Below are 18,023 nucleotides of genomic sequence, written 5' to 3' on the forward strand. Positions count from 1 at the left end.
CATTTGTGCTGGAAAGGCCAATACAAACCAGACTAACACTGTTGATTTAAAGCCTGAACTTAGCAATCCACCACAGCAATCAAGAAAAAATAGAAATAAGAAAACACTAAGAGAACCTCTTTTTTTAGTAAGACTAGTTGCTCCTTCTATAAATTAATGACTATAAACTTTTGAAATTTGTTCTATATTTTTTTATAAAAGATGAAAATAAACATGTTCATAATAATAACAAGGGCTTGTTTTAATAGACCATTCCAGGCGTTAAACACATTAATGACCCATGAAATAACTGGTTCATCTACAACACATTAAACAATGTTGTTATAACATTTTATTAATGGAAACCTACTCCATTCTCTCTAGATAGGAGACTACTGACCGGGTATTAAAAGACAGATGTAGAAATAAGTTTCTTTGTAAAGGAAAATAAAACATATAAATGAGAGACACCCAGTCAGGTGAGTAGTCAAATAACTATCTTTTGCCAGTTTTAAAGCTACTCTTTTAGCCTTGCAATCTCCTGTTAATCTATTAAAGTTAATTAGTAAATTGGGAATATAAACTACTAAAAATACTTAGAGCTGTAAGTAAAAGATACCACTTTTCTGAAACAATAATATTTATTTTGTATGCAGCCTTTAATAAGCTCAAATTTACAACTCATCTCTTTGAAGTCACATTGCTGAGATGTTTATTTAAAAAGTCTCTTAAAAAGTCTCTTCTTTAAATAAAAGCAATAGTTACCATCATGTCTTTGATTTGAGCACAGTGCCACTCCTAAGGAGTAATGTAATTAAAGATGAGCATATTCCACTATGAATTAGCCTTATCTGTGCAGAATCCTGACTGCAACTGGCAGCACTGCAACAATTATAAAATATAAACAGGCTCAAATCTTCATCAAATAGGAAACATATTTTCTCTAGCAGCATAAGTAATGTAGGAAGCAATATATATAAAACTATCAGTCTGGTTTTGTAACATCTGTACGTTTTTGAATAAAAGAAAAAAATCAGACTGAAAAGAGACAATTATTTTACTGTCTGTTTCTTAGATATCAGAAAGAGAATTTTGAAATTCATCAAAGCTAACCTTCTGTTATGTACAACAGGCTAAGCTGAAAAGAATGTTAACAAGTTCAATTTTCATTCAATCAGCACTACTGCTCTCTGAAATGTTTCATTGCAGGAAAGAAATAAAAATAATCTATATGGTAATTATGAGGATGAATCCCCCAGTAACTTTCAGCTACATGAAAGGTCAGTTCTATTCAAGATATTTTATCAGTCCCCTGCACATACTCCTGTCCTGTCATTTTAAATCTGAACAGCATTTTATTTTCCCATTTACAGCTACCTGCAGAATTAAGTACTTAAGCCAAATAAGAAAAAAAAAAAAAAAAAGAAATGTTGAATGCTGGCAAAGGCTATAATAGCATGGAGATAAATCGTTCAGCTGCTCTCCCTCAAGCCTCTGGGGCTGCAGATTTTTCTTCTCCTGGTGCACTGTGGGTATTCAAAACTTGTTCAACATGATTTCATTTCATTTCAGGCACTGCCTGAGAAAACTAAATTACAGAATCAATCATACAGAAGGTCAGAGTGAGACTTCATTACAAGTATTGCATGCTTGCATGAATATCTTTCATTTATGACTGACCCAATATGTCACAATAGCTGTCTAGTAAAAATAATCCACTTTCTGAAATTGATGTACTACTGATGTCAATGCTACTCAGCAGGCTGGGCAGATTAGAGAGAGGTGTTAAAAAAAGGAACCCTCAGGAGCACAACTTGTAGTTTTATAGAATTGCCACAGTTTCCAGATTAAAATAATTTTTCTATGGGCAGCTCAACAGAAAAGAGAGCATTAATATAAAATATTGGGGGTTGATTTTTAATGAGGATATAGCTGTTGATTTCTGCTTATTTATATTCAAGTATTTATAGGGATAATATTTGCATCATGTAAATCCATGCATTCTTTGAAGTCAAATGTACATCAACACTCCATTTTTCAGTGACTCCTTTTTCAACATTAGAATTTTATTTGCATATTATTAAAATATTAAAATTAATCAAAATGCCTCCGTTTTATCTCCTCTTTTTGTTGCTGTTGCCTGTTTTTAAACGTTAAAAAATGCTGTAAAGATAATTGTATTGTGTTTGTTGCCAATAATAATGAAGTTAATCAGCATTGTGACAAATTGTCATTCTTTCCATAATATGTATACCTTAATAGTAGAAACAATGTTTAACTCACCAATAAAATCTTCAGTAATTGCTAGGTCACATTTATGCTGAGAATAAATATTTTTCTTGCCCCATGAATGATATTTTCAATATAATAATACACAAAGAATATGTTAAAAAAAGAATGACTTTTTTTTCTTTTCTTTTCCTTTTTTTGGTCTTCCTGTGGGAAATATGTGAGATACTTGCAGAGGCATTATGAGGTAGCTAGCCAACTCCATACCCTAAGGGAGACATAGGAAAACCTTGACATAACCTATTTTTAACCATGCCTCTGGCGATTCTGCATTCAAGTTTATAGGTGAACATGTCAGGTAGTACATAGAAAAAAGCCAAAGACACACAGTATTAATCATAATTCTGTCCGAGCCCATTTTATTTTTTCAACGTTTCTGATTTAAAATCTCGTGACATTTCTTCAAGGTGAAATTCTTCTACCAGGCTTCGCAACAGGGTAAGACTACATTTACCTAAATTAAATATTGCTTACAGTAAAGCTCTCTAATGCTTCACAAGATATGCAATAAACTCAACGCAGTTACTATTAAAATAATTTAAGTTTGTATTCAGCTCAAGAAGCTTTAGTGATTAGCAATACACTATTAATACAGCACTTAAATAAGACTATCCTGGTATCGCTGGATAAGAACATTGTTCTGTAAGTGTATACGAACATCATAATTATTTTACAACCCCATCTTTAGTTCTTTCAGATATAGTAAATTCAATTGACCATGAAATGAAATTTCATAGTCAAAATGCCTCCTTTACATTTTTTTATTGCTGCTATAAAGTTTTTATAGCTCCAAGGCAAGGTAATTCACAAAATGTCTAATTTAAAGATGAATTCTAATATTATTAATAAATATTTAGCATTTTAATAAACTGCATATTTTTCACATAAAATATGATATCATGTTTTTGGTTTTTATTTTTTAAATACAGATTAATTGCTGGAAAATTTGAGTACTAACGAGAGCTATGTGAGTTCAGGGGAAACCTAGGCAAGGACCCTCTGTTAATATGTTTAAACTTCATGAAACTACCCAGCATTTATGAGCAGACTACGAAAAGACTACTAACTAGAATACAATGGCAGGGGCCACTCCATCTCACAGTATGAAACAAATCAAGCAGTCATGGGGAAGTGTCTGACACATAAACCTCCCTATGTGGCTCCTCCATATCAAATCACACAATTTCTCATCAATTCTCTGCAGCAAAACTGCACACACGTTCCCACTCCACAGCTTTGAACTGGCAATCACCCTAAAATATACCACTGGACTACTGGGGTAAGAAGGCAAGAGCTCCTCAACCTATATGGGAACAAATCCTTACCAATGGAGTCAGTGTAAACTATGCCATTAATTTCTACATTGCACAGTTGAGGAAAAAGGCAAAGATGTAAAGCCTCCCATTCGGTGCAAGAAGAGGTGAGCAAGGTGATATCTAACCAGGAGGCCTCCTCTGGTTGGAACTGTTAAGGTGACATCATTTACTCATGGAAGAATCACATTCAGTGAAAGGATGCAAAATCAACAGGGCAAAACTGGGTCAGGTTACAAACCACTTGGTAACATTGAGAGGGTACTCCTACACGTAACACAACACCGATCCAGCCCACAATATTTATTATACATTTCTGAGCAACTTTCATTGTCTTCAGGGTACACACGCTCCATTACTTTCGTTTTCAGGCACAACATTCCTGACTCTCAGGTTTTGTTAATCTGATCGTTAGCAGTCACCCTACATGTCCAGTGCAAACAGAATCCCATGCAAAATGGGATCGAAAACAAGTACCATGTCCTTCAAGGCCTGATTTAGGGAGACCCTGTTTTGGATCCACGGAACGATGGAATTCTGTACCTCAGGAGTGGGCAGTTTGTGCTTTACTCTGCATTAGTGCTAGCTACCCTGCATGACCTCCAAAGAAATATTAAAATTTGCAATGAAGTCATCAGCCTGTAGAATTACAGAGAAATATTTGCTGCGTGTTGGTTTGTAAATCTTTAACTAATTTTCACTTGCCAGAAAAATAAAAAAGAAGATTTACATGAAATCACAACATAACAACACGACCTTTATTACAGTCCAGCTGTAAATAATGTGTTTTCACTACACCAAGTTTAGCAAAAGGTCCTATGTAAAATAGCTAATCAGAAAAAAATATGGTTGATGTAAAATATCTGTTCAAGCTAAACATTCACTCACTCTTCAAGATGCAATACAGAAGCTAATTCTAATTGTAACCACTGAGTCTAAAATGCTGAGTAGGATAAACTGGCTCACAGCTGTGTCTCATCACTGGGAGTGTGAATGTTACTGCACAAAGCCCTCAGAAACCCACGATGGGAGATCCCCCAAAGCTGAAAGGGAAACACAGCAAGAAAGCGGAAACTGCTCCGTGTACCCTCTCATGGAGATCATAGCCCTACAGTGTGTGTAGGTTCTGGAGGAGACTTCATACATTCCCGGTTTTGATTGCTCTGATTAACACTGGAATAAGCCTAACAGTCATTGTCACTCAGCCCTTCACACCCAGATCATCCCTCCCCATTCTGGAGGGCCCAGAAACAGCCCAGGAACAGAATACCACCCTGCCCCAGCCTCTATGGCCGACAAGAGCACTGGACAGAACAGTCTTTTTATGGCCCTGTATTTCTGGGTATGATCAGGGTAATACATCCCTATCATTTCTGAGTTAAAAAAAATAAAAATCAATTTTCATTTATAAAGATTTAGTGGATAGAATATAGGGAAATACATGTTTTTTTCCTGCTGGGTGGATCTGTGTCCCAATCTCATTCTGAGCTACTCTCAGTACTGCACTTTCAAGATTTAATGTTGGCGCTCAGATGTGGGTCCTACACTTCAAATACAGACAAGCAACTCATTCTAAATGCTGTAGTTCACCCTGGCCAACCTAATGGCCTTTCAATCCTTGATGCCAGTGTCAACTGTACAGCACATTTTTGAATTTTAGGATCACTTAGGGTGCACATGGTGCCAATGGTGCCCAAAATGAAAATTCTGTGTTTATAAACCCCGATTGCTTCTTCACAGGAGATCTGTTCACTCACAGTATAGTACTGCACCGCACATTAACAACTACGTTTATCTCGCTGAATCCACCAATATTAAACCCTTAACCATTTGCCAACTGCCTTAGGGAACTGAGTAATAGTATATCATTGTTTGCCACGTACCACTGACAACACGTGTCATTGTTCACACACGACACGCCTGCACATGATACAGAGCGCTGGCAAAGGCTTGGTCAGGCTCCCCAGAAATCATACACATCTTCTGAGAGATCAATGAAAACTGAGAGATGACACGAATCTACATTTGACAGACAATATTAGGCAACGGGAACACACAAAGAACCACACCTACCATATGCAATCCATTGCTGTGGATGACACCGTCTTGCTCCACGAGATTTCGGGATATTGTAATAGAGGGAAGATCCAAGCTCTGGGGGGGGAACTGAGGTGTAAATTCATTTCCTTGTGCAGGCAGCTGGTCACCAAGGCCCTGAAAGGGCAGCAGTATATCTGCCATCCCCAGTGCAGGGTCTGACTCAGGCGGGGGGGTAATGGGTGGGATTTCAAACTCCTCGTCCCCAAGGCTCGGCGTATGGAACGTCTGCTAGAAAAGGACAGGACAAGGCAAACCACGTTAGGGCACACTGAGCTCAGCAATCACCTCCACACCCACAGTCCAAATCTTGGTTTGTTCTCAAATGCAAACTCTATAAGCAACAAAACTTTTAAGTTTAATATGCTGAAGGGGTTTGTGGATCATTCCAATTAAAGATTTAAGTCTCATTATCATATGGTTTTAATGCAGTATCAGTATTAACAGTTTTTTAATGTGTATTTAATTAGCAACATCTGTCTGTTGTTAGTCCAAATATCAGCTACACTGGATTTGGCTGTATAACAAACTGCCACTTTATTGATATGTTAGTAAAATAGCACAAACAGCTTACATTACTCTCATGCTTCATAAAACACTGACGATTTTGTAGCACACACAGAATTCAGCACTGACCATTTCACATCTTTTGTCTCCTTTTACCCACTAACAAACATGAAATATTATCATTCTGGTCTTCATTTCTTTTCCATTCCCAAAATACAATAAACCCTTTTAAACACGGGGTGTAATTTGGAGGAGAAAAGTATAAAAGCGTGAGGGTGATTACAGCAGCTTCCAGTGCTTTCTGAAGCAAGCCAGCTTTGTTTGAACAGTAGGTTTGTTATGAACTAAACACCTGTTAAGATGCCTTGAGCAAAACATTTATTGCCAGTTATCTTCAGGCTTTGTGCATGTTTGTACGTGTGCATGTGTCTGTCAAAGATAATCTTTATTCAAGTAGAGTCTGTATCTGGCTTCAACATTGCTGACTTTTATTTGGGAAACAAATGAGCTACGCTTATTCAAATTTTTTGAGAGTTAAATGAACTTTCATATATTATTTCAGGTCCACTGCTACTCAATAATAGAAATTCAGTGCTTGAAATTAGGCCATTTTAAATGTACCGAAATCAGGACTGTCTTGATGAAATTGGGCAGTTGGCAATCCTAAAATAGGCACTCTTGTCTTGTTCTGGACATGCAAGGCTGCTCTGGGATTTGTTTGTTTGCATTAGTTCACGATTCAAGTTGGGGGGGGAAGAATTGTTTTATGTATTAATTACATTGTTTGAAAGAGTGACTTAATGCCAGTTAATTTAAAAATGATAAGTTCAGTGAAAGATCTCATTAACTGCTGCAAATTGTCATCCTTCAAACTGTTAATGATGATATAAATTAATAACCGCTTGAGAGAAGATGGAAACTGAAACACAAGAAAAACCTTTGCTTGCATATAGAACCTGTCAGCTGTCATTATTGGTCTCACACCAGAAATGATGAGGTCCCAGATTGCTGCAGTCTGCAGCACCATCAGAGTCTGCTGAGACTCTGCCCATTTCACTCCAACTGCAAGGCTGTAACTTAATTCTGGATGTGAAGGCTGGGCCTGGATTAGGGAGACGTTTGACTTCCCCGCTGCTATATTACAAAAGGTGTGAATTTTTCTTCCCATGGACAAACACAAAGGATGGATTGGCCAGGAGAAGTGGTTGGCTAATGAACATAACCCTATGGCTGCATTTGCAGTTATTTTGGCACTAATGTGGTCTAGTAACAGATGCAACTGTAATTTGTGACTCATTTGCTACCCCATTACTGCTTAATGAAATCTAACATATCACATTAACAATACGGATAAACACTCATTCTTGATATGTGGCATTTGGCTGTTTTCATTACCACTGTAATTAACACTTGAAATATTATTTCAATAAATATTTAAGGTGCTTTAAAATGAGTCGTAGTAATCATGACATAGAGACAGAAAACACAAAGCAAATGTGTGGCTTCTAAGCCTGAATGTGCTCTAGGATTACACTCTTAAGGCATTATTTACAGGAATAAAATGGGCTTCCTAGCTCAGCAGTGCTCAGGCCCAAAATAATACTGAGAAAGCTACATTCATGTAATGTAAAACCACTATAATTAAATACATTGTAATGTGGTAATTGCAAAGTTAGGCTGATGCTTTAATGTGAACAGTAACACTTAATCATATTTTTATTCCTTGTTCAAGTAAAGGGGTTCAGTGAAATCAGTATTATTATAGTACATTTGAACCTCTCTTTACTTGACATATCTATGAGATATTACTAATTATAAGGACTGGATCTTTTTTTTCCCATCTAACAGAATAAGTCTAGGACAGCTGTATAAATATAGAATATAGCTAGATAATATTACAATATTTCACTTAGAAAAGTAGCATTCATCTTAGTATTTATAGTTTATTACAAATGGGAGAGTAAATTGATGAATACCTTAACATTTTTAAATGTGAATTTAATTTTAACTCTATAACTTGTCCAAATATGTGTATATATATATATACATATTTTAAAAATATAATGGACCTAAGAGTGAGGATAAAATAGATGTAATCTAAGAAGAAAGCAAGCCTCTTAGCAAAACAGTCTTAAATCCAAATCACTGGGCTATTCAGTCTGTAAAAAGAGGCTGAATAGTGTGCAATTTGGGACTGCAGAAAGGTGCTGTTATGACCAGAAGATGGTATAACATTTGTGAGATTTATCTTACCAATCACATTTTTTGAAGTTATTAACTTTTCAAATATTTATATCTTACATATTTTTAAAAAAAAAACAAAACTGTTTGCATGGTTAAATGCCATCTGTACTGAAATGTTCAAAACATTTGTTCCTTTTGATAAAAATGCAAATCTGGAGAACTGTTGTATCAACATATAACAGCCAATGTCTGACACGGTGAATTATCACAGCTGGAATTAAATTGTCTCTGAACAGCTGCTGGCAGCAGAGCTTTCATCAATGTTTGATTCAAATGTAGGAAAGAAATTCTACAGAAAGAAACATCATGTTGTCATTACAGATGGGGTTTGTGTTCATTATCACAAATAACACTGGAGCTAGTGCCAAACAATATTCCCTTATCTAAGCAGTCTTGCTGGGTAAAAAGAGATGGTGACCATTGTATAAATGATTCATAAAATCCTACTCTTAATTCTAACCTTCATATTTATTGTTACACCTTTCTGCTCATTTTCTCTGAGATCACTGTTTTAGAAGTGCACAGGAATACCTGCGACTGAATCCTGACTTACAACACGTAAAGTCGGGGCTGCCCAGTTTCCTGACCTTTCCTTGTGTTGGGAGGATCATTTATGGCGTGCCCCCTACATCAGTAGTTCTTGTTGTCCATATTGCCATGCACACAGTACACAGTGCATCTTGCATTTTCTGTCCTTCCCTTTGGAGTCAGAGCTGTTGGGTTTTGGCCATGAGCAAAATCTGTTTTGGTCTGGAGCTGGGGTCAGCACTGGCGTGTTGATGGTCTAGTAACTGGCTATAAGGTGACCATAACAAATACATGGAGCCTGTAGCTGCCATACCTTTCTCCTGCTTCCATTCTCAAAGGCAGTGATCAAATACATCCCCTCCACAACACAGCCAGCCTCCGCCAGCCCAGCCTCCAGGTTCGTTCTGGATCTTGGTCAGAAGTTTCCTTCATGTAGCACACACACTTCAGGCAACAAAGCTGGCTTTGGTTTTCTAACTTGTATGAGTATTAAGAACCCAAATTAAAACATTTGTATCTATAACAAAAATTAGAACATTAGCTAGTAATGACTATTACTAAGCTTGCTTTCCAAGTGTACACCTACTGTGCTTTTTATTTGTTTCCTTCTGTTCATAATTTTTTTCCATACATAAAGCAGATTTGTTTCTATTGACATGCTATGTAAGTAACAGCCTTATGGACAGCTAAATTGACTAGTAATGGAGAGCTGTCAGGTTATTTTCTTTCTCATTAAAGTCTTTATTTTGTGCTCCATAAAACACGCAGAAATTCGGCACTTCACTCTTCATCCATTCAAAGTCTGTTAAATTATCACAGCAAACAGCAGAATATGAGCATAGATAAAAAATAAAAACATCTACCTCATTTGCAGCAAGAAATGCATTATTTGCCTCAGCCATGTTCATGTAGTTGTTATTGTTTCCAAACTGAAAGAAAAATAAATATTTGGATTTAATGTATGCCACGATAAACTTTTCTTTACCCCATTACTGGCATATAAAGAGTTGAGAGAGAAAAAAACACAACAAAAACAAAACAGATAAGATGTAATTTTGCAGATGTTCTTTGAAGTCAGAACTAGATTGGATTCAGCTTTATTCTTTTTACTATTATTATTACATACTCTGCATGCCCCGGTCTGTACATGGAAAATACATATCTCTTCAACTTTTTTTGTCCATGCAGCAAAGCCACCCCACAGACCTAGAGGTGACTTTGGAAATCACAAGTCCATTAGAAAAAGACTGTTCTCCAGAAAAGTCATTTCTACTCAACTACACCTTTCGTGACACACATTACAATATCGCTCTCGATGATCCTGATCTGGAGGATTGCTGCAGTCAGAAGTGGCTGGCATGTTACTATTCCAAGTAGACCTGGTTTTAAAGAGCTGAAGGCCAGTAAGGGGAAGAATGAGAATCCACAATGTGGTTCCTAAAATCCCATTCTTTCCACAAAATTAAAAAGCCAAACAATCCCCGTTTGTTTATCCTTCATTCCAGTTGAGCTCCCATGTCCCCAGTGAACATTAACACCTGAAGATTTTGGAAATCAGAACAACTGAGACCCCGAGATCTGCCCAGGTTGGAGTGGCCCAGCGCCCACTTGCTGTCACTGAGGTGCAAGTCTGCTCACATGCCAGTGATCAGAAGGGATTTTATTGGATGCCATGGAGTCATTTCTTCCAAATTCTCAAGTATGAACATTTGTTCAAGTACTTTTTCTTCTAAGCACAGAAGAAAAGACTTTTTCAGACTAAGCACAGAAAAGAGAGAGATTATCAGCATAGTACTGTGCCTTATGCCCTTCAACAGCACTTCCAAAGGCATGTAGGCTGGTAACTAATTCTGCACGTGTTCCCGGAGCCAGGCAGGTATCCAGAGTCTTTGCTTCAAGGAACAGACACCAGGCCTGCATTGCAGCTACCAGCAAAAGAGACTTTCACATGTGAACATTGTTATTACCAGGCACAGAGCACACTGCAAGGTAAGAGGGCTGAGGGAAAAGCCCCTGTGCTGTCCCTACCACATCGCTGCTGCTAAAGCCACGCTAAGCATTCTTCACTTAACTTCCATTTTTGAGATTCTTAAAGCAATTTTTTTCAGGAAGGCTTTGTTTTATCTTGCCAGATCTTGGTGGACCTGCCCTCTCCTCAACCCCACAACAGCAAACACTCCTAACAGCAGAATAAGCTCTGCAACCAGTGTATGAGGATGGGTAACCATGCACTTGCACAGATTGTTCTTTCCGAGCAAGAAACTCTGCTGTGCTTTCAGAGCAGCTGAACCTCTCCTGAAAGAAAAACCACTTTGCTTCAGCTCAATTTGCTACAGCTGCACTTGGTTCTGATCGTTTTTAGTAGAGAAATGTTTCAGACCCTGACTCTCCAATTCCTCACTGGAGAGACCACTCACTCACTGGAGTTTTCCCTAAAACCTCCAACAGCCATTTCTGAAATTAAGACAAAAAGTGAAAGAAGATCAAAAAAAAAAAAAAAAGATGGACACAAAGAATTGGAGCCTTGTGTACCTGCTGAACTGTCAGATCGACAACAGCTGACACCAACAAAATTAGAAGACAATCGTACGCGGGGGGGAAGCAATACAAGATGGGATCCCTCATTCTGAAGTAACAAATTCCATTTGTGTACTTATCATACTGAATCTTTCAACCTATAACACATGTTCAGCAACAGAGGCCTTAACACAATATGTAGGCTGCCTCATAGCTATTAAAACTCTGTTATCCCCAGCTATGCAGATACTCAAGTAATGTCATCCATTTTTAAAAGCCCAGATGTCACCCATGTTCAGAGATTAAAAAATTCAAGTAAAATTGCACATTCAAATGACTGTTTTGGCACATAGGGATGTGTGTGTGGATTTGTTGCACAAAGACACAGTACTTCAGCTCAACAGTGCGATCGACAGGAGAGAATTTTTCATGTCAGTTAGTGACAAACTAAGAAAGATTTACATAAAAAACTCAAATGGCTCAAATAGAGCTGTTCTTTCTACAGGAACAAAAAAAAAAAAAAATCAAGTTTTCAAAGGACACCCAAGTGCAAAGGTGCACTAGGCAAGTACAACTCTAACATAAATAAGTGTGGAAAACCCCCCTCCTGTTTTAATATAGGGGCTCTTGGGGGCTCCAGGGCCTCACAACAGAAATGCAGCTGATTTTTTACCTTGGAAAGTAAAATTCTACATTGTTTTGGTCTATGTGTATTGCTCACACCACAGCTACTGCTGTTCTGATTGCCACGTGGTTTTATTCCTTTCTGTTTTATTAAAGTAAAACAAAGAGAGAGTGACAACTTAATTTTCCATTTTATTAAGACTAGAAGCAAATTATGTAACAAGGAATGTCAAAGCTAAAAGTTACAGGTACATATCCTTCAAGTCATTCTGTTCTTGGGCTATAATATTTAAGACCCTATTGTGTATGACTTAGGCACTGATGTCAGAAACTGGAATATTTCAGCTTTTGTTAGTATGGATAACAACTAATATTCTTTACATTTATTTTTTGTCTCTGAATTGGAAATCCATTGAAGGCACACAACAATTATCAGTGAGTATTTCTAAGATTAAACTTCCTTATTATCTAATGGTACCTATAACAACAAAAGAAAATAAAATGGTTATTATCTTAAGGACTTAAACAATTCAAAAAACAAATTAAGCTTAGAGTGAAATAAGAACTGGGTTAGAAATCCTCTTCTGAACAGTTAGTCTGCGAATGTAATTACTGAAGAAACTACAGCTAATCAGCTGTGAATTGTATCCATTAATTAGTATTTGCCCTGGAGAAATGAGAAAAATCAGTAACAATGTTAACACTGCAATGCACTGATGAGTACTGAAACACAGGGCCCTCAGCATTTAGTCAAGCAGGTGGCTCCAATGGTCCAAGTAATTTAAAAAGCTCTCACCTGAAGTGCAGAGCTGGAATTACAAAGCACTTCTTGCATATCTTTGTATCTATATAAGGCTATAATTAATGGCTTTTAATTTAGAAACACTTTGTGATCAGCTGGGAACAGTTATAAATCATTCTAAATAGAACAAGGGGTTCTTGTCTATTTTAGTAAAATAATTTTTTGTGAAATGACTCTTGTTGCAGTCAACATTTTTCTCCATTTATTTTCAAAAGGATCCCCTGCTCAGAACCCTCATAAACATCTCAGAGCATTGGTATAATTGTCAGCAGGGATTCAAATTAAAGCAATTTGGCCTGCCCAGGTAGACTTGTGAAGGCTCCCACCTCTTGGGTTTCCCTGGGATAGAAGAAAAGTAAGATGCAGCATTTAGTCCAGCTATCTTTTTGTTTTGTGCTGGTGTTGGGATGCTTTGTTAATTACTTAGCCAGAGTAGTTAGCAAGGTTTAGTATAAACTTTTTCATCTAAAGATCTCAGAGCACCCTCGCTCTGTGACTATGAAAGAATAAAATGTTTTCAGCTTGCTTTGGCAATACACACCATTGCATTACAAACTATGATTTGTTTCCTTTGATTTCAGAAGCTTAAACTCCATCTTCAGTGTTGATGAACACACTGAGTCCCCCAACTGGCTGCCACCTCAAACCAATGGAAACCACACACATATGCCCATTTCACGAAACAAAAACAAACAAACAAACAAACCCTCTTCTGAACTGCTTTTGAATCGCAACTTCCATTCTTCATGCAAAGCATTGCATTAAAACTTTGACAATTCAGGACTCTACTCCTGCATGTTGTAAGGGCACTTGGATCTGGGCCCTGCTGGAATCTGTATGAACAGACATGGGGACTGTAATGAGAGAGACTCGATGCTGCTTTGTAACACCTTGTATAAAGCACTTCCAGAAATCTGATCCTTTCTAAAATAGCTGGTTGAAGCTCTTCTCTCAGCTTTAACTACCAAACCTGAAGCCCAACACCCAGCCTTATTCAGCTTTTCTAGCAAGGGTGTATATTTGCAATGCTAAGGGAAAATTCATGCCCTCTAGTCCTTCCCCAGCATATGCCCTAATGAAGACCCAAACAACTCCTACCCAGCTCTGGGGATATAAAAACTGTATCACTGCTACAAACTGCATGTTTTCATTGACCAAACCTCTGGGGCCAGATGTTAGGATATCCGTTTGTAAATCAAGGGATAAGCCACTTGGAATCTGCACAGCACAACACTACTTGGGTTTTCAAGCTCCCCTTTGTACTCACCAGAGCTTAAAAACTGGTTGGTTATGAAAGCTGAGACTAATGAGCAGTTGTTTTAAGGCAGAAGTCTGATATGATGAACGTCACAGAAAACCTTGGCAGTTTGGGATAAGAATCAGTGATTAAATGTTCACTGAGCCTGAATTCCTACTAAAAAGATCTTCCAAAAATCTCAAATGTTAAATTGTGGACACTCTCGTGGCCCTTCTTTGGCAACTGTGATTGACTCATCACAGCAAGAAACAAAAAAAAAATCAAAAGAGAAATTTACGCCAAAAAACTCCACAATAGTAAAAAAAAAAATATCTTCAAAAGTAAGGCAAATAACTAATTTTGAAGGTGTTACGGACACAGAATAACATTTGGAACCTATAAAAGTTAATGGGAATTTTGCTACTGATTTTATTAGAGAAATGATTTTACTTAAAACATTCAGTCATTAGTATTTTTTATCAACTTTCTGCATTTCTGTTTTTAAATCAACTCAATTGGGGTGCAGCTCTAATCCGAAAAACATTAGAACTCACGGACAACTATTCATTTCCTCAAGAGGCCAAATACAGAAATACATAAATAACTTAAAACCAGACATAAAGGAGCCCAGACTTCTATCTGAGCATCTCAATGGAGCAAAAATACTAGTATTTTTATGCTCAAAAAGAAAATTTAATTCAGCAGGCAAATTCATTAGATATTCTAAATAATTCATTTTATAATATTGCTGTTTCATAGTGCAACCTCAAGGAAGAATAACCCACTGGAAGGGTTATTATTCCAGAACAGAATACCAGCAAAACCATGGAATGTGAATAAATGTCACAAATGAGAAACTCAAACAAAATATATCCAGAACAGGAATGAAACACATTTTATCATCTTCTCATAACTAATCCATCAATTTAAATTTTGCTTAAAAGGAATTACTGCAATTCTATACTCAAAGACTACATATTATGTATCTGAGAATAAATAAAAAAATTAATGGTTATTACAGAATCCACTTCCTCCTCTGTTTTTTTAATTAATTTTTTTAATTAATTATCCCAACCCTTATTGAAAAACAGACTTCTGGCTTAATTATCATGACACTAACAGTTCTTTCTTAATTATTAGTTAATATTTAGTCAAAATATGCATTTAAAGTTTCTCAGGATAGTACTTCCAGTCAAAATTCTCATTGCTTGCAGAACAAGCTCTAGTCTGTCACAGCACTACATATCCACTTGTGTACGTATTTTAGACAGTTACACATCCAAATTCTATAATTTCTGATTCTAATTTACTGCTTATGGAAAATGGCACCCTCAACTGATCACACTTCCTGTATTTCTGCAATAAAATTAGAAGCCATATTTTTTAAAATATGGTCATTAATAAAATCATTCTTTTACGATGTGAGCACCCTCACGGTTTTATATAGAGTAATATCTACTTGCACAAACATATATGATGGCAAGGATCTCAGTTTTATCTTCATATTTGGCACATTAATTCCTCTGAGGTTACACTATCCTTATGAGTAAAAAGGAAGATAACAATCCCAAAAGATGTAATTACAGACCAAAACTAAATTACTTTGCAGGTCTAAGTACTATATCTCAATAATTTCACCGGAGAACATCTTCACAGCATTTGGGCAGATTTGATTTTGCTGCCTGACCAATAATTACAGCTCTGGCAAATACAATGTCTGATAAGGACATCAATTAAGAATGAGCATTGTGTTATTTAAAAAAAAAAAATTCATCATGTTCACAGCCTGTCTGATTGAATGAAATGCCAAATTAAATTAATGGAGATTGCTAAGTCTAGCTGGCTGGTGGGGAACCATGCAGAAAGTGGGACAGCATAGACAATAAACTGTCTGTAATTAAAAGATGAGAAGCTGGACTAATGCTACTTCAGCCTGATTATTCCAAACAAAACAATATACACTAAAATTATTCTGGCAACAGAAGTAGATGAAGTGGGAGGAGGGCTGGGACAGGGGAGTTTTTTTAAAGTAGTATTAACTATCACCATCTATGAACAGCAGTGTCTTCACTAGATGCATTAAATTAAATACTGGGGTTTTCTCATCAGGAAACACAATTTATTTTCTCAATGAACATTAAAAAAAAAAGTCAAAAAATCTGCAATCATTCCTGTTCTAGATGGATATCCAGCTAATCTGTGTAGAGGCTTTCTCTGTAAGCATGATGTGTTCATAGCAGGAGCAGAGTGTTCTCTTCTGGAAGAGCAAGTCCTTCATAGCAGTTTCAATACTTCAGAAGGAGTAGGCAGTATCTATATTATTTTAAAAAATACAGGTATTCTATTTTCATTCTGCTACTAGAAACCATGAGGCAGATTTTAGTTGCTGGTACACAGATGCAATACCACTAAAGCTGATAGGGATTTATGTCGTTGTAAGTGAATGAAGCATTTTTTTAAATGCTGTAAATGCACAATTTCATCTCGGAATGAATGTAAAATGGTAGCCTTGATTTTGACACTGCGTCATGACCCGCAGAAATTTCAGTACTCCCCTGGCAGAACGCTAATGTTTTAGAAGAAACAGTATGCGTTGCCCAACACAAGAAGTATTATTGACCACAGACACAGGCAGCTATAGGAGGTTATGGATTGAGTCACTGAGCATAAAGGAAATGGAGAGTCAGACCAGATGCAGGCAAAAGGCTGTCTGTCCATTTGGTTCAGCCTCCGACCACATGTCAGTAAGCTGATAATATATCCCAGTTACATCTAAGAGCAAACTGCTATGTGTGTGTGCACAAGGGTACAGATACATGCACAGAGACAATGCTTTTGTCAGCAAAAGATAACATTTTGGAAGAACTTCATGAAGTACTGAACTGCTAGGTAACTTGTGCCATGTTTATGATTTATGATTAGTTATTATTACAGAATAGTACAATAGCAATCAACTTTCTGAGACAGATTACAGCGTTTTCTTATTTTCAGTAGTTCATATTTTCTGGAAGTGGGTTTATTTCCTGCTAAATTCTGCAAATTTTCTAGGACAGCTCTTCATGGACCTGTAAAAACATACCCGGAAAGTGTCACCCTTGGCAACTTTGGCCACCAAAACTTACTATGTGACAGTTACTTCTGTTTCTTCCCCATCAAGATTCTCTATCACACATCACGATCCTGCAATAACCTGGAGTAAAAGCAGGCCCTGCTGAAAACAAAAGGAGTTCCTGTAGGGGATTTCATGCCAGAAAGCTGAATTTGCTTACAACCACTTTGCTGATGAGCAACAAGCCAATAGACAAGAGCACAAAACACTAAAATATAAAGTACCCAGCTTTGCAGTCACATCCTCAATGCTGAATTTTAGGCAAATGAATAATCTCATTAGTGGTTCATTAATTATTGAATCTGTACATAAGTATCTGTACAATCATACATGTGACAGTCTTTTGATATTTAAAATCTTAAAGCCTTTAATTCAGGGAACTATTTAGATTCCGATTTTTGAGTCTCAAACATCTGCTGCACTAATTGTTATCTATATCCTTATATAAGTGTGGCTATGTGTGTATATATAAGTACACACACATTCTGTAGCTCTTTGCTGAGAGCCAAAAAAATTCGCAATGGGATAAAACAGTTGAGCAAGATCCTAAAGAAAAATAGACATATTTTATTCATATACCCTCAAATATCCATCAGACATACTGCAGATAGTACGGATTTAAAAGTTTTAGGAAAGTAATTAGAATGGAAACATTTGAAGTTACTTTAAAAGCTTTCAGCCAGCAAATAAAAACTTTGACAATAACAATAAAAAGCACTGACTTAATCTCTGTGATTCCAGCCAAACTCTTTAATATGAACTCCTTCAGTGAATTCC

At 36.8% G+C, this 18,023-nt stretch overlaps 1 protein-coding gene across 1 annotated transcript in view; it reads right to left on the reverse strand.

The window, feature by feature from the left end:
• The window catches only part of TOX3 (TOX high mobility group box family member 3), a 33,146-nt gene extending 15,866 nt beyond the window's left edge, over positions 1-17,280 (reverse strand). Inside the window, exons 1-3 of the mRNA XM_017816132.1 lie at positions 17,260-17,280; positions 9,821-9,886; positions 5,655-5,909 (exon numbers count right to left, since the gene is read on the reverse strand). Coding sequence (XP_017671621.1) covers positions 5,655-5,909; positions 9,821-9,865 — 300 coding nt within the window. The 5' untranslated portion in view covers positions 9,866-9,886; positions 17,260-17,280. The remainder of the gene's footprint in view (positions 1-5,654; positions 5,910-9,820; positions 9,887-17,259) is intronic.
• Positions 17,281-18,023: the final 743 nt, after the last annotated feature.

This window comes from Lepidothrix coronata, unplaced genomic scaffold, assembly GCF_001604755.1.
Source record: "Lepidothrix coronata isolate B3197 unplaced genomic scaffold, Lepidothrix_coronata-1.0 Scaffold54, whole genome shotgun sequence".
Classification (NCBI taxonomy): Eukaryota; Metazoa; Chordata; class Aves; order Passeriformes; family Pipridae; genus Lepidothrix; species Lepidothrix coronata.